This window comes from Diachasma alloeum, unplaced genomic scaffold (genome assembly GCF_001412515.2).
Source record: "Diachasma alloeum isolate Michigan unplaced genomic scaffold, Dall2.0 Dall_scaffold_00185, whole genome shotgun sequence".
Taxonomy (NCBI): Eukaryota; Metazoa; Arthropoda; class Insecta; order Hymenoptera; family Braconidae; genus Diachasma; species Diachasma alloeum.
Genome location: NW_021680351.1, coordinates 1,286,186 through 1,306,758, shown reverse-complemented (window position 1 = coordinate 1,306,758; position 20,573 = coordinate 1,286,186). Strand labels below are relative to the sequence as shown.

The 20,573-nt window shown below is 37.6% G+C and overlaps 3 protein-coding genes across 3 annotated transcripts; 2 read left to right on the top strand and 1 right to left on the bottom strand.

Annotated features, from left to right (window-relative positions):
• Positions 1 to 327: 327 nt before the first annotated feature.
• Positions 328 to 6,452, bottom strand: LOC107048054 (anillin). The gene is made up of 5 exons (XM_015271014.1): positions 6,371 to 6,452; positions 5,654 to 6,076; positions 3,616 to 3,966; positions 1,554 to 2,734; positions 328 to 593 (listed from the first exon to the last, which is right to left on the bottom strand). The coding sequence occupies exons 1-5, from the start codon at positions 6,401 to 6,403 to the stop codon at positions 455 to 457; spliced, it is 2,127 nt and encodes a 708-aa protein (XP_015126500.1). The 5' UTR covers positions 6,404 to 6,452; the 3' UTR covers positions 328 to 454.
• A 3,132-nt stretch (positions 6,453 to 9,584) lies between these two features.
• Positions 9,585 to 14,093, top strand: LOC107048082. Its single transcript, XM_015271054.1, has 6 exons — positions 9,585 to 9,654; positions 10,333 to 10,561; positions 11,865 to 11,971; positions 12,183 to 12,302; positions 12,894 to 13,043; positions 13,815 to 14,093. Exons 1-6 carry the CDS (start codon positions 9,585 to 9,587, stop codon positions 14,060 to 14,062), a joined length of 924 nt encoding a protein of 307 aa, XP_015126540.1. The 3' UTR covers positions 14,063 to 14,093.
• A 2,459-nt stretch (positions 14,094 to 16,552) lies between these two features.
• LOC107048014 lies at positions 16,553 to 18,840 on the top strand. Its single transcript, XM_015270963.1, has 5 exons — positions 16,553 to 16,663; positions 16,731 to 16,965; positions 17,288 to 17,391; positions 17,500 to 17,619; positions 18,599 to 18,840. Exons 1-5 carry the CDS (start codon positions 16,594 to 16,596, stop codon positions 18,838 to 18,840), a joined length of 771 nt encoding a protein of 256 aa, XP_015126449.1. The 5' UTR covers positions 16,553 to 16,593.
• The last annotated feature ends 1,733 nt before the right edge of the window (positions 18,841 to 20,573 follow it).

The following is a 20,573-nucleotide window of genomic DNA, read 5'->3' as shown; positions in this document are numbered from 1 at the left end:
GAAGATTTTGAAAAATAAAAAAAAATAAAATTCTACAATTTTTCCTAGTTGCATGAAGTCCATTTTATTTATTCACATCATGACAAAAATAATATGTCAAAGTAGGGGAGATTGGGGTAAAACGGACACTTGACTTTTTTTTAAATGTTAATGAGGGGTTGAAGTGTTGATAAAATTTAATAATTTTTTTTTTCAATAGAAAGAACAATTCTTTCCCTTTGTTACGAGCCTAAACTGAGCTCAATTGATCAATTAGTTTCTGAGTTATGAATAATTTTAAAAAAGTCCAGTGTCCGTTTTACCCCACCCTACCCTGAATAATTGAAATGAAAAAATGAAATATAAATTTTATTGTTTTCCCCGGCTGCATGAAACATTGTCAATTTTATTTATTTACATGAATGTATTCATTCGCGGTCATGATAGTTGCATGGTTTTGCGTAAAAAGTTTAGTTTAAAGTTCGGAAACCATCGGAGACTTGGGGGCATCCTTCATAAATGTCACGTTCCATTCTCTCAATGCAGAAATCACGTGATTGAGTTTTGTTTTCCATTCGTGAACGTCTTTTCTACTGTCGTAAGATAATAAGTGTCTGCAACGATAAAAATAAAATAAACAACGCAACGAAATGAATGATGAAAGTGAAATGAAAATGAAACGAAAATTGAATGAAATGAAAACAAGTTAAATAATTAAATTGATTAATTGAATTAGATTAATTGAATTTTATCCATTCTTATTCTTATTATATATATTTTCTCCTCAATTCACAATTACAACATTGAATGAAGAGGAATTACGTTAAAGATCAATGAAATTTTTTTTTGTGAGCAAAACAAAAGTCATTCGAAATCTGATTCGGGTAATAGAAAAATCACGAATTGAAGGCTGTCAATTTTGAGAAGAGGATGATCGACTAGAAAATATAGAAAATTTGTTCTCCTTCATTTGTGTCTGTTGAAACTTGGAATCACTGTTTTTTCTTCGAACACGAACGAGATATGAATATTTTAAAATTTCACAATCTAATTTTAACTCGAAGAAGTGAAAAAAATTTAAAAAACGGAGACAAGAAGAGATGAAAAAAATAATTTTTCAATATCTCTGGCAATTTTTTTCAAAACGGATATATTTTGTCAAATAGGGGAGAGTGGGGTAAAACGGCCCCTTTTGATTTTTTCAAAAACGTTAACAGCTCATTCAATTTCAAATAAAATGAAATAACTTTTTCCCAAGGAAACTCCACTCCTTCCCTTTAGAATGAGCCTAGACTGCTCCCAATTAATCAATTTATTTCTTCGTTATGAGTATCACAAAAAAGTCCAAAGGGGCCGTTTTGCCCCACTCTCCCTGAATGGAAGAATCCCCACAAATTCAATTTCCATCGTCTTCCGATAGAATGACTGCAATAGACTCCAGAAATTGAGAACTGGATTCTAAAAACGTCATTTATGCCACTAATATTACCTAATAATAATAATAATTACCAAATTATTATAACAATTTGAAAGCATATGGTCGAGAACATCAGTTTCGTTTGAATAATAATTACCTCTGAACCGTATAAGACTGTCTGCAATTAACCAAAATGCTATCGACATCGCCCACCTCCCTCACCCTCACAGTCTCCACAACAACAGTTCTGGGTTTAGCACAAAGTTCCCTGTTGACTTCCGAGATGTTGTCATTGGTGCAGTGGACGAGATCAATGCTCCTGACAGGGGCCTTGGACTCCTGTTCCCTGGGATAATTCCAGAACATCATAATATTCCCCTTGAGGACGCACCACCGCCTGTTCCAAGTGACGAAGCCCCCAGTGTCCTCTCCATAATTGAGGAAGCCCTGATGGCAGACGGACAAGTGAAGTTTGCAGGAGAGATTGAGGTCGACGGTTCCAACGAGAATGGAGCCATGAGGGACAGCAGTCAGTGGCCAGGGCGAGGCGAGTCCGAGGTCGTGAAGCCCCAGGTTCAGCTGTCCAGACTTGGCGAATGAGGACGAGGAGGTGTCCTGGTGATGGTGAGGCCTGGGAGAGGTGTGTTTTTCGATTCGTTTGAGGAATTTCGTGGGCGAGGGGCAGGTGACAGTCTTCTCCAGCCTGGGACTGGCAATGTGATACTTGTCCTCGTGATTGTAAACCCCCCCGGACTTCAATTTGAGGGTGTAAACCCTGAGGATGATGTTGAAACTGGGCTTCAAGTTGTCAATGGTGCACGCAAAGTCTGAGAATTCGAGGAGCATCGAGTCCACTGGACGAGGAACAGGGGAACTCCCCCAGACGTTGGTCCCCTCGATGATGACGACTACGAACCACTCCACCAGTTCACCAGGCGATGGCTCCCTCCTGAGGCACTCACGAAGACTCAGATTAATGTTTTCGATGGTGACTTCTGCACATTCTGTCATGTCCGATGGCTCTCTATCGTGAGGAATGTCCTCTGAGGGGTTGCTGAGCTTTTTCAGCTCCTCCTGGAGCAGACGCTTGCGAATCTCAGCGATCAGCAGCAGACGCTCTGATTCCACCTCCTCTGAACTGCCTGTGAACTCTCGACTCGTTCGGCAGACGTGCAGGGCTTTACTCGCTTGTTGAATCATGCACTGCTGGATCTTCATGTTCTTCAGGATGTGCTCCATCATGTCCATTCGATCCTTGTCGAAGGACAGTTGACCCAGGGGCTCTGCGGGGGTGGGGACCTCTGGGGATTTTTCTCTTCTCAGCGCTGCTCTGAGTTTCTGGAATTTAAGAGGGGATTGTTCCGAGATTATCAGTCAATTCAGTAGCGAAGTGGCAAAACGGTTCAAGTCGGCTTATCTCCCAGTTGAGTTTTTGAAGAATATTTCGAATCTAAGAGAAATAACGAAATTTTCGTAATTATATTTGTTGTAGTTCTCAATCGGCTCTGCAAAAAAGGTGATAACAAAAAATTTCCATCTCCCTTAGATTCCGAGATATTCATTGAAAACTGGTCAATAGTCAAAAATGACTTGTACCGTTTTGCCACTTCGCTACTGAATTAATTTTAATTGGTGAATTATCTTTTCGCCAAACAAAATTAACAAACAATCGCACAATCGGTTTTTTGTTAAATTTTTTAACGTTTTTTTAACATTAAAAAAATACTTTTTAATGAAAAACCATTTTTTTAAATTTTTTAAAATTAACAAAAAATTTTTTTTTCAATTTTTTAAAATTAACAAAAAAAAATTTTTGCTTGAATGAATGATTGCGTCAAACATTCATTTTCCGACTGTTCCATTTTGCCCCACGTTTCATTTTCCGCGATCTCCCCTCCGTGTAATCGCCATCTTCACCTTCTTAATAAAATATTTTTAAAAGAAAAACATTTTTTAAATTTTTTTTTAAATTAACAAAAAAAAATTTCTTAATTTTTTTAAAATTAACAAAATTTTTTTTTCAATTTTTTAAAATTAACAAAAAAAAATTCTTAATTTTTTTAAAATTAACAAAAAATTTTTTTTTCAATTTTTTAAAATTAACAAAAAAATTTTTTGCTTGAATGAATGATTGCACCAAACATTCATTTTCCGACTGTCCCATTTTGCCCCACGTTTCATTTTCCCCACTCTCCCCTCCGTGTAATCGCCATCTTCACCTTCTTAATCCTCTGCGAGAGTGACCTGTACATCTTCAAGCTCCGCTCCAAGGTGCTGCTGTCCCTGACCCCTATCGAGAACGTCTCATCATTGTACGAGCAGTCGCCCCTCCTGTCGTCCCTCCAGAGTCTCGTGATCCTCCTGTAAAAGGGTGTCCTCTCCTCCGAAATGAGTTCACTGGCATTAAAATGCGAATTAGTCCTCTCCCCGGCCCCCGACTGTCCCCCGTAGGTGACGGTCGTGTTATTGAGCTCGTCCCCCAGCGCATCCTCGAGGAACCTCTCCACCTCGTACGGTATCCCCTCCTCCCTGCTCTCAGCGACCCGAATCGAGGAAATAGTGCTCTCGACCTGGTGCAAATATTGTTGAACTTTTTTTTACATCCATGCAAATTCAAAAACATTTTTTTAAGCACTAAATATTGATATTGTTTGCAATAAATAACGTATCAATCTCAAAGAGGAATACTATGTCATTAAAACAATTAAAATAATAATTAGATATAAAACAAACTCGAGAGCCTCTCCTGGCCTAATGTTTATACGCTCTATTAAATAACGTTCGTCGAGCTTTTTTTTATACTAGTTTTTAAAGTTTGTAAATATTGTAAATAATGACTGTTATTCCAGCACACGGAGAGAAATATTCAGTAAAAATTACGGAACTCACAATTCGCTCACCGATTACGGAATGGACTCAGAAAATTTAAGTGACGATATTGGAATTTTTCACAGGAGATTCACACGGAGAGAAATATTCAGTAAAAATTACGGAACTCACAATTCGATCACCGATTACGGAATCGACTCAGAAAATTTAAGTGACGGTATTGGAATTTTTCACGGGAGATTCAGATAAAAATTACGGAAGCTCTGGAAAAATTCCGTGACAGTTCCGTAAAATTTCCTACAACCACATTTCGTTCCGGAATTACGGAAAAGAGACGTAATTTTAATGAATATTTATCTCCGTGCAAGATTTCTTTGACCGTTCATGTATCTCATGATTTTTTTATGTTGTACTTTAGGCCTTAGCGGTCCTCAGCAATTTTACTATGAATTAATGACGTGAAGAACTCTCTCAAAGGTTTGTAAATATTGTAAATAATGACTGTTATTCCATCATACGGAGAGAAATATTCAGTAAAAATTACGGAACTCACAATTCCCTCACCGATTACGGAATCGACTCAGAAAATTTAAGTGACGGTATTGGAATTTTTCACAGGAGATTCACACGGAGAGAAATATTCAGTAAAAATTACGGAACTCACAATTCGATCACCGATTACGGAATGGACTCAGAAAATTTAAGTGACGGTATTGGAATTTTTCACAGGAGATTCAGATAAAAATTACGGAACGCTCTGGAAAAATTCCACGACAATTCCGTAAAATTTCCTACAACCATATTTCGTTCCGGAATTACGGAAAAGAGACGTAATTTTAATGAATATTTATCTCCGTGCAGGTAAAAATTACGGAACGCTCTGGAAAAATTCCGTGACAGTTAAATTTCCTAAAACCACATTTCAGTAGCGAAGCGGTAAACCGGGTCAAGTCGATTTTTACTATTGGCTAGTTTTTGACGAATATCTCGGAATCTAAAAGAGATAGAAAGATTTTTGTCATGACCTTTTTTGTAGAGCCAATAGAGCGTTATAAAAAAAGTAATGAGAAAAATGTTGCTATCTCTCTTAGATTCCGAGATATTCAGCAAAAACTGGCTAATAGTCAAAATCGACTTGACTCGGTTTACCGCTTCACTACTGATTTCGCTCCGGAATTCCGGAAAAGAGACGTAATTTTAATGAATATTTCTCTCCGTGCAAGATTCCTTTGACCGTTCATGTATCTCATGATTTTTTGATGTTGTACTTTAGGCCTTAGCGGTCCTCAGCAATTGTACTCTGAATTAATGACGTGAAGAACTCTCTCAAAGTCTAAATTGTCCCAACGTTTCGACTTCGTCCCAACGTTTTCGATGACTGTTATTCTTGAATAAAACATGGTTAAACAAAAAAAAAGTGCTCTCGACCTGGATCGAGCTCTTGGTCTCGGCGCTGGTCATGGGGTCCGGGTTGCTCGTCATCAGGGAGGCCCTGGTGGACTCCATATTGGGCCTGCGGCCCCTTCTCCGGAGTCTCGGGGTCTCCCCAATGCCCTCCCCCCCATCGCCGATCGCTCTTGCCGCTCTCGTCTCAGAGTTCCCTTCCAGGGCCTCTCTCACTCCCGAGAGCGCGGGGTAAATGCTCCCGGAGGTCTCGGCCACCAACCCCATCTCCAGGGACTCGATCTGCCGCTCCAGGTCCTTAATCTCAGTCGACAAGCATGAAATCATGGAATTGCGCTGCGTGTGGTTGACGATCACCGGCTGCACGTCGTAACGCTCGTCGCTTATCGCCTCGATTACTCTTCTCCTCCGGGGGAGGGTCCTCGAGGAGGCCCTCCTCAGCATTCTCTGGATTTAAATAATTCAGTAGCGAAGTGGTAAAACGGTTCAAGTCGACTTAGTCAACTCCCCAGTGGGGTTTTTGAGGAATATATCCGAATCTAAGGGAGATAGCGAAATTTTCGTTATGACTATTGTTGTAGCACTGAATCTGCTCTACAAAAATGGTTACAACAAAAATTTTGGTGTCTCGCTTGGATTCCGAGATATTCATTGAAAACTGGTCAATAGTCGAAATTGACTTGTACCGTTTTACCGATAATTTAAGGGAATTATTTGGGATTAATTGCTTGCAGGGCTCACCTCGGTGAATGTATCGGTATTTTTCGTCTCCATTTTGGAATGAAAATTGTGGATCAGGAGGGGCACAAGGGGACTTTGGGGACTGTCGCACAACTGGATGTAAACACAGGGGTGGGGACCGTCGGTGAGGCCGATTTCCCCCGGAGAAATTATTTTAATTCGGGGCCGTTGCACATGGTGCGTGTACTACCGCCAATATTTGAGTTTGGGTCTACCGCAAATATATTTATCGAGTGTGCATGGGTTTCTAATAATATTTCAGGGAGAAAAACTTGAAGCAATGCATCACGAACAATAGTGCAGGGTAACGAATCTGTGATTTCTCGGATTGTTCTATTATTTACATATTCTTTTCTTTCCTCTGAACCTCTCCTCAGAAGTTGACGCCTCTCAATTGTGTCATTCTCTTCTTTTTCCTTTTTTTGACACATCCTTTTGTATTTATTTCTTCACCTCATTAATTTAATAAACCTTTATTTATTTCAGTAGCGAAGTGGTAAACCGGTATAAGTCAATTTTTACTATTGGCCAGTTTTCAATAAATATCTCGGAATCTAAGGGAGATAGCGAAATTTTTATTGTAACCTTTTTTGTAGAGCCGAGTGAGAGCTACAGCAAAGATGATTATGAAAATTTCGCTATCTCCCTTAGATTCGGAAATATTCCTCAAAAACTGAGGTGGGAGATAAGTCGACTTAAGCCGCTTTACCACTTCGCTACTGATTTAAACCTACTGGCCTTTCAATTGGTGTCAGAAGTAGGATCCGAACCCACGCCCAGGGGAGGTAGTAGTGTAACGCATCTGCAAAACCCGCCCGAGGTGCACATGCGATTTTTTAAGGGTGCCAAGTGAATTTGGCGATGACCTTGAAAATTGACATTCACCAACAAAGTTATAATTTTTTTAATTAATAGTATTAGACAGATGGTGAACATCGGTGACAATTTTAAAATTTTAGAACTTATGGATATCGAGAAATTAAATAAACAAAATCAGTCTTATACACGGCCTCTTATGGAGTTTTGATTGAATTGAACGTTTCAACCCCTAGGAACTCGAGAAAAATTTGAAAAAATTTGAAGATATGGGGAATGATGTGTTCAATGTGATGGCGACAAAAAACAATGGGATACCGGGGTGAATAAGAGAGATATTTCAACCCGCCGTACCCATTTGATCCCATGCTTTCTCGAGGTTCGACACGCGAAATCGAGGATTTTCCGCATTTATTTTCTCGATGTCTAGTTCCGGTTGCGGGTTTGAAATTTCGTCGGATGGATGAATACATATTTCTCCAATGATGGAGGGAAAGAAAAATTTTTTTATGAATCTTTTTTTAAATTCACTTGGCACCCTTAACACGCCTGCAGAGGAAAGTTCGTATTTTGCTCTTTGATGAGCGGGAGGAAAATCAGAACTTTCCGGGCAGGGGTGTGAAAAAAAAACTTTTGGATTATTTTCATGCATACATCGTCTTCTATTTACTACCCAGCTAACAATTTACCGGTAAATTTACGGATATTTACCGGTCTGTGTATGAATGTTTGAACCAGTGGAACAATAATAGCTCCCAAATGGCGTCTTTATTTTTTTTCAGGAGTTGGTTTTCCGATAAAAAACAATCTTTATTATGTAAACTGAAAATATAAAAGGAGTACAATTGAGGCTTCAACATATATTGAGTTTACCACTTCATGAATTCTAACAGTCAAATATATTCAGAACGCTGAGGGCGATGAGACGTGGCAGTGTGAAGCAGGGTTGCCAGATTTTGGCTATTTATAGCCAAATCCTGTACAATTTTAAATGGGCTGACGTTACGATCTGACAACACTGGTGTGAAGCGTCAGAGCGAAGAAATTCATTCAAATTGCTTTTTAATTTACTTGAAGCAGGTGATTAAACGCAAAGTATGAGACTGATGATGGTGACTTTATCTCGAAGGCATTGCCAGATGCGGCTCGATAATTTTCTTTATGAACGACGCATTCAAATGCTCATTAAATCTTCAAATCCTCTTAATGCCCGGGAATATCATTTCGATAAGAATAAAAATCCACTTCAAAGAAATTCAGACGATATTTGTACTTATGGCGCCGTAATAGATAATGAGGCTTTGTGGGCGGTTCCATCGGGAGATTTTATAAATTGAAATTATTTTCGGGATTTTTACCCACAACGGATTTCCAGTGACACGACTGTGCGCAACGGGAACTGATGTGACGTCTGGTGAACGGTAATAATTAATCATTCTTACAGTAAATGGGTGAGGGCAACTAGAAGGCACAAGACTTAACACGCTTTCTCAATTTAATTAATTAATTAAATTAAAAATGAAAATTGAAAAAAATGAATGAATGATGAGTTGAATTGATTGAAAATTGAATTAATTAAATGAATTAAATTAATTTTTAATTTCTATTAATTAAAATAAAATTCATTTATTAATTTTTGGTTTGGATTTTTTTTAAATTGTTTTTTTCACGATAAATAAAAAATTTGTTTCTGAAATCATTGAATAATTGCTTAAAAAATTTGTTTGGGTGTCCTTTTGACCGCGTTCGAAGATCAAGGCGAAAGCAATAATCGTTATTTTGATCGTTATTTTGATTTATTTGAAAATTTGCAAATTTTTTTTTTTAATCAATTAGAATCCCGAGGATATCTTTGGATATCATACTTCAAATGAATTCAATCATAGCTTAGGATGTTTGTTTCCATGGCACTATCTAGGTTAATTGAATTTTTATGATTTTTGAAAATTTCGTATTGTTCATGAATTTTCCATAAAGTGAGCTTTCTGATGATTTTTTAGTTGAATAAATGAGTGGTAAAAGTGATAAATGTATATTTAATAATCGGGAAAAAAGTATATTGCTAATTCATTAGCAAAAATAACTATAGGGGAGGGTGGGGCAAAACGGCCCCCCTTCAATTGTCAATAACTTGTGAATGACATTGTGAAAATTCCCAGTTTCAACTTCATTTTGAAGATAATTTTTCATTCTTCAAAACGAGCTCTAACTCATCCCAATCGGATTATTGAATCGGAAAATATTGACGATTGAAGGGGGACCGTTTTGCCCCATCCTCCCCTACTATTCGCAATACAAGAGCAATTTTCCACTTATTCCTCTTAGATTCACCTGTGTAAAGGAAAGAATATAAACTCAGACGAAGTGGAGCTTCAACACATATCCAGTTCGACTCATCATGAACTTCAATTTTATTACTGTCCTCCTCTGCGTTCTGTGTTCATACACTACCGTCGGAGTACGTGGCGGTGAGTAAAATAGCAATTCGCAGGCAGCTGTACCCATCGCGAATTCTCATTTCTAGTAATCTCTCTTTCTAGTTAATTAGAAAGATAATTCAGTAGTGGTGGTAAAACGGTACAAGTCAATTTTGGCTATTGACCAGTTTTCAATGAATATCTCGGAATCTAAGGGCGATAGCAAAATTTTTATTATAACCATTTTTGTAGAGCCGAACGAGGGCTACAACAAACGTAATTACGAAAATTTCCCTATCTCCCTTAGATTCGGAAATATTCCTCAAAAACTCAACTGGAAGATGAGTCGACTTGAACCGTTTTACCACTTCGCTACTGAATTTTCCCGAATTATTTAAAACTAGGGGGCTTCGCCCGCTGCTCGCTCCGCTCGCTTCGCTCCCCCCCCCCCCCCCCCCNGCGGTGTGACCGTACCCATAAACATCTTCCATATGAGCACCCCCTAATATAGTAATCCTCCATAAATATCGATATCCCCTTTATGACCACCCCCTCATATAGACATCCCTTATAAATACACGCACCTCCTCGTATAGGCACCCAGCGTCCCCTGAACTTGAGTGTCCCCTGAATTTTTCGCCTTATTTTTTTATTTATACAGAGAGAAATCCGCGGATTTTACAGTACGCACGATATTGCAATAATTTATAACTCAATACGTTCACTCAGAGAAACAAAAATGCACATTGAGAATGGCGGAGTACTACGAAGAGTTGGGATGCCAACCTTTATATGCAAACGAAAGCCACATCTGTGCGCCCCAGTACAGCTGCAAAAATATCGAAAATCGAAATCCGGATGTGTGTTATCTACACGGCGTAGAGTATCCTGTGGGGTCTTCTGTCGATGGAGGATTCAGGATCGAGTGTCGGTGCACCAAGCAAAGGCCGAACGCCACGTCAGTAGAATTTAAAGTGTCAAAACAAATAACCATTGCAGACAGGATTGGGCGTGTAAATTACGTTGGTAAATTACACCGTTTTTTACCGACGTAATTTACGTTAATTACCTCGACGGATTTTTTATATTTTTTACATTCCTTCGAAAAGCTCGCAATTTTCAATTACTAGAATGTTTTATTTTATGCCGACTGACGAAGACGCAGTATTGGACACATAAAAAATAGTATACTATGGCCCGAGGACAGATAAACAGCGAATTTTAATTTCACTTTGTTCGATTAGAACGCGGTTCTCGATACTTGAGGCATAAAATATCATTTTATGTCCCTAGGATCGTAAAACTGCGATTCTAACATGGATTTCCTCGGTTAAATCGCGGTTTTCGGGCTCAGAGACATAAAATATTGTATGCCACACGGCGATAAAACTATTTCCTGACTCGAGTGATTAAAATCCTCGATTACGAGGTGAGACCCTCGTGGTTTATCACCCTTGCGAGGTATAATCATCGCGAAGCTTCACGGTTTACGATAAAAGGTAACGTCGGCTGGTTTTTTTACATTTTTTACATTTATTAGGTAAATTACGCGTTTTTTACAATGTCATGTAAAAAACTGCGGTCATCAACAGATGTCCAACGCTGATTGCAGCGCACTAAATTCGACTTCTCGTTAAATTCTTTCTTCTTATTATCACTATTGTACATCTCTCTATGTTATGAAAATCAAAATCGCCTTGTGGTGATGAAAATTTGGTACTTGAAATTAAGACTCCAAATTTAAGGGTCACAAGGGTTGAAATAAGGGTCACGAGAGTCAGATTAAGGGCCCAAATAATGGTAACAAGGGTCTAAATAAGGGTCACAAGAATCAGATTAAGGGTCACAAGGGTCAGAATACAGGGCCAAATGCGGGTCAGATTAAGGGTCCAAATAATGGTAACAAGGGTCTAAATAAGGGTCACAAGGATCAGATTAAGGGTCACAAAGGTCAGATTAAGGGTCATGAAGTTCAGAATAAGGGTCACAAAGGTGAGAATAAGTATCATAGGAGTCATATGGGGGTTGGCGTACCCTAATTTTTTTCATGAAAATAAAGAAAAAATAGAAAATGCCATTTTCAATAGCAAAATTGTAGACCGTTTGTTGAGCAAGCTCCATTATTTATTTGCGAGAAGAGAATATCCGGAAGAATCCAGATGTGAAATTCATGTTCATCAATTTTTCTCTGGCATTCTTTTCACTCTTCAATGATAATTTCTCCCAAATTAGAGAAATCAAATGTTGATATTTTTTTTTAGACCGCAATTTGTTTGTCACCTTCTTCGCGAGTGTTCCCTTCCACCACCACCAGGATGTTTCAGAACGACTAGTTCAAGGCAGAACTGCGTTTCACCCGTGCAATGTAGTGCGTATTCAGTACAGGTAACACCGGGAAAAAAGTTTCCATTTTCGGAGACAACAGCACTAATTTTTAGAATAAGGTCGCTGATCTAATGATTCCAGAAAATCAGTGACATGCTTCGCAAAATCAAAACATTTTTTTCTCTGTGAACCGTTGACTTGACATTACTTCTGGACTTCATTGTAGAATTCTCATAACTACAATTTTTACGCAGTCAAGAAACCGGGGGTCGAGACGACGTGCCATGTTAATGGTAAAGTTTACAAGATTGGGCAATACTTTGAACCCACCTCCGACCCGGGACAAAGATGCTATTGTGGCCACGGATATACCGGTAAATATTTTTTTTTTTTTTTTTTTTTTTTTTTTTTTTTTTTTTTTTTTTTTTTTTTTTTTTTTTTTTTTTTTTTTTTTTTTTTTTTTTTTTTTTTTTTTTTTTTTTTTTTTTTTTTTTTTTTTTTTTTTTTTTTTTTTTTTTTTTTTTTTTTTTTTTTTTTTTTTTTTTTTTTTTTTTTTTTTTTTTTTTTTTTTTTTTTTTTTTTTTTTTTTTTTTTTTTTTTTTTTTTTTTTTTTTTTTTTTTTTTTTTTTTTTTTNCCAAAAATTGTGACACTCTAACTCTCAGTTTCATTGTCGAGAGGGAATAGAGAAATAAAATAAAATGGTTTTTTTCTAAAAATTCGTTTTTTGAATACTATTTCGCTCCATGAAATCAAACATGGACACTCTGAATTTTTCGTCAATGTTCTGTAAGGATATTTTTCCGGGCTGTTCACGCAGGAAAAATCATAGCACAAAATCGAATTTATCAATTAAGCTCAATCTAGGCTCATCGAAAAGAAATATTCCATTTCATTATCAGTTCAATGACTCATCAACATTGAAAAGAAAACGAAGTGTCTATTCGTCTCTTGGGATGGATTTCAGGACAAAATATCGCGCCTTATTGTACATACCAATCCGAAGCTCTGCAGGATATTGAACTAGTTCACGGAGAGGCCGTCGCTAACGGTTGTGCTCCCGTATTCAAGGCTCCAAAATCGCCGGGCAAAAGGACTCCCTTGTTCTTCAGATGTCGTAAGTAACTACGCTGAGAAAACAAGTTTTTCTTTCAGAAGTACTTCGTTACTTGTATCAAGAAATTCGTGGCTTAAAAATTTCCAAGCGCAGGTGTTGGTAGACTATACGGACCCTTTCTCAATATAAATTTTATATTTGGGAATTTTTGGGACCCGATGCCAGCCACGTCCGCACCGTGGGTCCTGGGTAACGCCAAGAGCTGGTAAGGCTCGTAATTCGAAGCTTTACCATGCTCGTGAATTTAGAAAGTGACTATCTTTAAATTAATTTATTAAAATAAATTTGCCTTTTGAAGGAGGGTGGCGAAATGGGAGGTCCCGTACACATACCCGGCCACTTATATAATTATATATAGTGTTCCGAAGAGTCCTAAATTCACCTCTGGCAACCCACTCCCCATGTGACAATTTCTAGCAGGGTATCTGGCAGGGGTACGTATTGTATACCAAAACCCAAGCGCACAGTATCTCACACTAAGGAAAAAAAATCTTACGCCAAGAAATTCTGTACTTGTCCGAAAGATGAGGACAATTTCTTCATATCAAGAAAACGAGGTCTCAAATCAATTAAAGTGGTTTTTCCATTGAAATGTTTTAGAATTGAGGCAAAAAAAAATATTAAACGAATTAATTCAATTTTACTCTCTTGTCACGTCTTAAGTAAAGACTTATTTCTCAAAAACCTTTGTTTTTATCACTGTAGGAAACACGAATGGCATGACTAAAATTATGTGAACGTAAAAGACGTAATTTTTTTTGCATATTCCAGATAGAGAGGATGATTATGTTGTGAAGGGCAGACCACTGGAAGAGAGACTGAAAGAGAGATTTGACATGGTGGAGTGCAAGTTCGGTAATTTCACCATGAAATATGGCGACGAATTGAATCCAAGGACTGACGCACCTTTTGATAATGTGCCTTCGGATTGTATGATATGCCTGTGTCTGATAGGACCTGTGCCTATGTGCCAACTTAAGCCTTACGAGAGATGTAAACCCAAATTTGGATCACTGTAGATGTGAAAAATTAAATATCAATGTCAAACTGGAATATCATGGAATATTTTCAAGTCACATTTATTAACACAAATAATTCACAACGTAAATTTTAACGATTACAGTGCCTCCATTCGGAGGCTAAATGTGTAACATTCAAATTTTCCTCAAATCGAAAGAGAAAAAAAAACTCCGTGCAAACTCCCCCATGGAAAAATAAAAAAAAAATATATATAATACAGGCCAATTTAATATATTCTTCGAATATATATAAGATTTATATAAAATACATATGAAACATATTAATTTATATTTTATATAAATGTTATATAATCTCATCTGTATACACAGATAAGATGAAGACATTCTTACAGAGAAAAAAAAACATTAGCTCCTTCAGAAAAATGAAATAAATAATGGGATTATAAGAAGCAAACTCCTTAGCCAAGCAGTCGCACCAGAGGTTTGGGGGGAGCGAGCGAAGCGAGCGAGGGGCGAAGTCCCCCGCGGGGTCGGCGAGCGAAGTGAGCAGAGGGCAAAGCCCCATAGTATAAAATATAAATATAATAATATTATTTTTATATTGTATATATAATTATTAATAATTTTATATAAAATATAAAATATATATGAAACATAAATTTATATTCGATATCGATGGGGTGGGATGTCCATCGACACGACTGTGTGCGCAACTGGAGCTGGAATAACACCTAGGATAAGGTAATAATTAATCACTCTTACGGTAAATGGATGAGGAAAACTAGAAAGCACAGGGGTTAACGCGCTTTTTCTCCTAGATTCGCATATCCAGTCTGACTCATCATGAGACACTTCAATTTTATTAATGTCATCTGCGTTTTGTGCTCTTATTCTATTGTCGGAGTACGTGGAGGTAAGTAAAATATTAATTCGAAGGCAGCTGTATCCACAGCGAGTTCTCACACTGAGAAAAATATTCAATAAAAATTGCGTATCTTTTCCGTAACACGGACGGAAAAATTTAATAGAAAAACCTATCGAATTCGTTAGGAAATTCTATTGAATTTCTATTGAAATGTTCAATAGAAAATATTTAGTAGGAAAAAACAATAGAATTCAATTTTTCTATATAACTTATTCTATTGAGATATTTTCTATGGAATTTGATTTTCTTGATGAGTAGAAAAGAAAAATACACATCACACCGACATACGCACACACCGAGTCTAGGAGACTCACATCACATGACCGCAAGGCCGCCCAGTAAAAAACTCATGCTGCAACATTGAGGGAGCATCGGATTATGTTGGCTTCTGCGCTGTTCAATGCGGATCACATTCACCGACCGCGCAGCGCAGGTCTCAGTTCTCTGGAACTCAGGAACTGGGAATTATGACAATTTTAAAATTCCCAATTCAAAATCATATAATAACGCGGATTCTCCGCGCTTCATCGTGTGATTGGGGTGGGGGTAGAAAAGATTTTGAGGTTCCTCGGGGCGATGTACGGCCCCGACGGACACTCTTCGCTGGGGTTCAGCCATATTAAGTCGCTCTGCGCAATTAAAGTTTTATTATGCTCTTTGAGCTTCTTTAAATTGTTAAAACAATTATTACTTTGGTGTGCCTGGATTTTCCGGCCTTTTCCTGACGTCGCCGTACTGAGGGTCCAGACGAGTTTACCCTGGAGTTTCTCGCGTATCAAACGGTGAGCGTGATTTAATTTGTGAGTGCTCGCGTAGTTTTTCGATTTATTTCTGCGGTGGCCATTTTGGACACCGTTTGAGTGTTAAAATTCGAGCCTTCTGCCTTCGGGACGCGGCACTCAGTGGCCTTTGGCCTCATTCCTTTATTTTCATTAGTGAATATTAATTATTTCATTCATATTGTTGCCGTTTATCGGTTTTGATTTTGGAACTTTGTTCAATTTCTTCATTCGTGTGGCTCGCGCGTCGTCGTCGCTTACGGGTGATCCTCGCGTCTTAGCGTCTCCCACGCATCTCTAAAATTATTATTAATTCTTTTAGTTAGTTAGTATCCCCAAGTTAATTACATTTTTTTTTGGGTTGTATAGCGTCTTTGCTCTCGTGGGAGACCTCTCCCGCACGTGTAAAAGATAAGACTTAACTCATTGGATTAAAAATATTTTTTTTTTTGTTTCGTAAAAGTTTGCATATTGTTGAGTTCCGCTCATTGTAGCCTGTTCCCACACGCCTCCGCGGTTATCTGGGCCAGTCATGGAACGCGGCTCAACGGTGTGACCTTGTCCTTTGGCGGTTAAAAGGACTGGCGCCCTTTTTGGCATTTTGTCTTCTCTCGTTATTCCCGTCGTTCTAATTCCGGGTTGAGAGAGTCCAAAAGGGTCACTGAAAGTTCGTGGAGAACCACGTGTCTGAATCCCGCAGACGCGCTTGGAAAAATACCTCACAGTATATAAATATTTGCGTGGATTTTCTTGTAGTTAGTAAATTTACCTGGCAAAAGTAATTTTTTTTCTCAGTGTATGTAAAGGAAAGAAACAGCTCAACTCAATCAAAGTAGAGTTCCAGCGCATATCCAGTCTGTCTTATCATGAACTTCAATTTTATTATTGTCATCTTCTGCGTTTTGTGCTCGTATTCCATCGTCGGAGTACGTGGAGGTGAGTAAAATAAGTAGGGGTCCAAAATGTCATTAATATTAACAAGGACTTGAATACGTTCCCTCAGGGCCAAAGACATGCTTAGGGCCGACGAAATTCTACAAAGAATTGGGATGCCAGCCTTTGTATAAACGAGAAAAATCCACTTGTCCGTACCAATACCGTTGCAAAAGTATGAAAAATCGAAATTCGGATGTGTGTTATCTAAAGGGCGTAGAGTATTCTGTTGGTTCTTCTGTATCTGTTGTCAACGGAATGCTGACGAGCGAGTGCAAGTGCACCAAGCACACGCCGAACGCCACGTAAGAACAATTTAAAGTGCCAAAATAAATAATCACTGCAGAGCATTCAATTCTTCTCCTCATTAAATTTTCTCTCTTCTCATTATCATTATTATATTTTGTTATTTTTTTTATTAAAGTAAAAAAGGAGAATTTTTCAACAGAAAAATGATAGACCGTTTATTGAACAAGTTCCATTATTTATTTATGAGAAGACAATATTTTAAAGAATCCAGATATGGAATTCATATTCATCAATTTTTCATTGGAATTATTTTCACTCTTCAATGATAATATCTCCCAAATTGAGGGAGTCAAATGTTGATAGTTATTTTTTATTTAGAGCGCAATTTGTTTGTGACCGTCTCGACTGTTCCCTTCCACCACCACCGGGGTGTTACAGAACACGTGATTCAGTGGAGAACCGCTATTCACCCGTGAAATGTTGTGAGTATTTACGTGTGAAAAAAATCAATGGAAAATCAAAACGTTTGTTTCCTCTGTGAACCGGTGACGGTTCATTGTGGAATTCTCATAACTCCAATCTTCATGCAGTTGAGAGACCGGGGATCAAGACGACGTGTCGCGTTGACGGTAAAGTTTACAAGCTTGGAGAGTACTTTGAACCTGCCTCCGAACCGGGAAAAAGATGCTATTGTGGCACTGGATATACCGGTAAATTAAATGGTTTCCGGAATTAATTTCCCCGGAAAAAATTTCCCCAAATGAAATTCCCCCACAAAATACCTCAAATACTAATCAATCAAAGATTTATTTTTCAATTCATCATCAGCTGTCAATTTACAACAACACTAAATTAGCTACATCCTTCAAGAATTCATCACATTCATCAGCATCATAATTGTCAACAATTCTTTTCAAACGCTCATCATAAAACACAAAAAAAAATTATTTTTTTTGAAAATTTTTTTTCCCCAAAATGGGAAAAAATGTCAAGGAAAAAATTATGAAAAGAAATTTTTAAATTTTTTTTCGGGGAAATTTTTTCCGAAGAATTTTTTTCGGGGGAAAAAATGGTCACCACTACGTATAATCAAATTTAATCAATGGCCTGTGGTATCGGTGTAGCGTTGATTATCAAACAATTTGCAATCACCCTCTGCTTTCAGAGTTTATTAATGTTTATATGTCCCCGCTAACCAGTCTAAACCGCCCTCATTATTCCAAAAAAATTTAACTGTCCATCCGTCTCTTGGGATATTTTAAGGAAGAAATGTCGCACCTTATTGCACATTCCAACCCAACGATTCGTGCTATTCTGAACTACTTCATGGAGACGCCATCGCTAATGATTGCGCTCCAGTATACGAGGTTCATCAATCAATGACCAAAGAGTGTCCATTGATCTTCAGATGTCGTAAGTAACTAGGAAACATGAGTTACACGACTAAAATTATGTGAATGTGAAACTCCCAGTTGAGTTTTCGGGGAATATCTCCGAATCTAAGGGAGATAGCGATATTTTTGTAATGACTTTTTTTGTAGAGCGAATTGAGAGCTGCAAAAAAGGTTCAGATAAAAATTTTTCTATCTGGCTTAGATTCCGCGATATTCATTGAAAACTGGACAATAGTCAAAATTGACTTGAACCGTTTTGCCACTTCGCTACTGAATTTCTTTCTGGGCTTTTCAGAGAATGATGCTGACAAAGTCATCAAGAACAACGGGTTGACAAAAATGGGTGTGAAGTGCCGATTCGGTAACATCTCAATGGAATTTGGTGACGAATTGAGTGTGGGGAGTGACATTTTATCGAAATGTGTGACATGCAGTTGTCTGGTAGGACCTGTGCTTTCTTGTCAACGCCGACTGGAGGATCAGTGTCAGCCTGATTCAATACTCATTGGAGATGCTGAAATATTGGTGTCAAAATAAAGTAGTTTCAAGCACAGGTCGACATCGGAAATACAGAATTTATTTTAAAAAATCAATGTGGAAATTGCGATCAATAAAGCATTAATCAACACATTTTTATGCAACATCGAGTAACAATGATTTAATTGTGTTATATTATCATCACTGTTATGTTTCTTTCATATAAAAAAACTTTTTTTTTTATCGTTATCTTAGATCGCTTCGACCCGGCTAGGGTATACTGCGATGATGATCAAGAATTAAAAATGGTTAGATCGCACCATTCTACCGGCCGGGATTTGATCTCGGAACCTTTCGCATGTGAGGCAACGAATTTACCCACTGTGCCAAGCCACGGGGCACATTAAAAAAAAAAAAAAAAAAAAAAAAAAAAAAAAANAATGCTCACCACGAGTGTTTGAACAAGTGGAGCTGTGACAGTTGCCGAAAAATAAAATCCATTATTAACACTTGTCAATAAATTGCGTCTGTTTCTTCAAGGATTCTGCTATCTGATACCAAAGAAGTCGATCATTCACGTAATTCTTGTGTCAACAATTTAATGAATGTGTAACATTTACGTTCACGTCCAATGAGGGAAGATAAAACACTTCAGTGCAAACTGAAGTGGAGCTAATGTAAACTGAAGTGGAATATATGAATGAAGTCGAAGTGAGACTTCTTCACACGTCAAGTTGAGCCCGTTGTGAATTTCAACAGTCAAAGCTTTTCAGCGCACTCACCGCGAAAATGCATACAATTTTTAAAAAAGTTATTAACAACAAGCGACTAAAACTCATAATCAGAAAAAACACGAAAATATTTTCATTTGCTCAGTGTGATTTTCATAAAATAAGACAACTATTTATTTGAAATAAATAAATTGTTTGTTCAAATTGTTGGCCTCAAACGCTAGTTGAAAATGGCCACAAAAGAATTTGTTTGGTTCGAATTTGAAAGTCTCAAACATGAATAATTGTTCTGCTTTCGACAGCAACGAAATATTTGGCTCAAGAGACGGATAATTCACACCAGACGGTGCCTCTTCAGGATGAAAATATCTCATACAGAGGAAAATTTATCAACAAATATTTAATCCCTAAGGTACAAGATTGCTATCATATCATTATTATTGTTTCATTTAAGGGTTCATTTGTTGTCTGTGATTATTAGACAGCCGAAACGAAAAACTACTAAATTAANTTAAAGAAAAAAAAAAAAAAAAAAATTTATGCAATGTGTAGACATTTTACGCGCATTTTACGCATTCCTTACGACGGCCATCCCACCTTCTAGGGACATTTATGAAATTTATGCAATTTGTAGACATTTTACGCGCATTTTACGCATTCCTTACGACGGCCATCCCACCTTCTAGGGACATTTATGAAATTTATGCAATTTGTAGACATTTTACGCGCATTTTACGCATTCCTTACGACGGCCATCCCACCTTCTAGGGACATTTATGAAATTTATGCAATTTGTAGACATTTTACGCGCATTTTACGCATTCCTTACGACGGCCATCCCACCTTCTAGGGACATTTATGAAATTTATGCAATTTGTTTACATTTTACTATCCCTTGTTTCGCATTAAACAAAGATTTTTCGGGAGCAAAATACGTGTGGGAGTATCGAATAGCGAAGGAGTAGTGCTAGAAATGGCATTTCTTGCGTCTGCAGAGAATGCAATTTTTTTTAACTACTAAATCTATTTTTGCGACAAAAATNTTACATTTTACTATCCCTT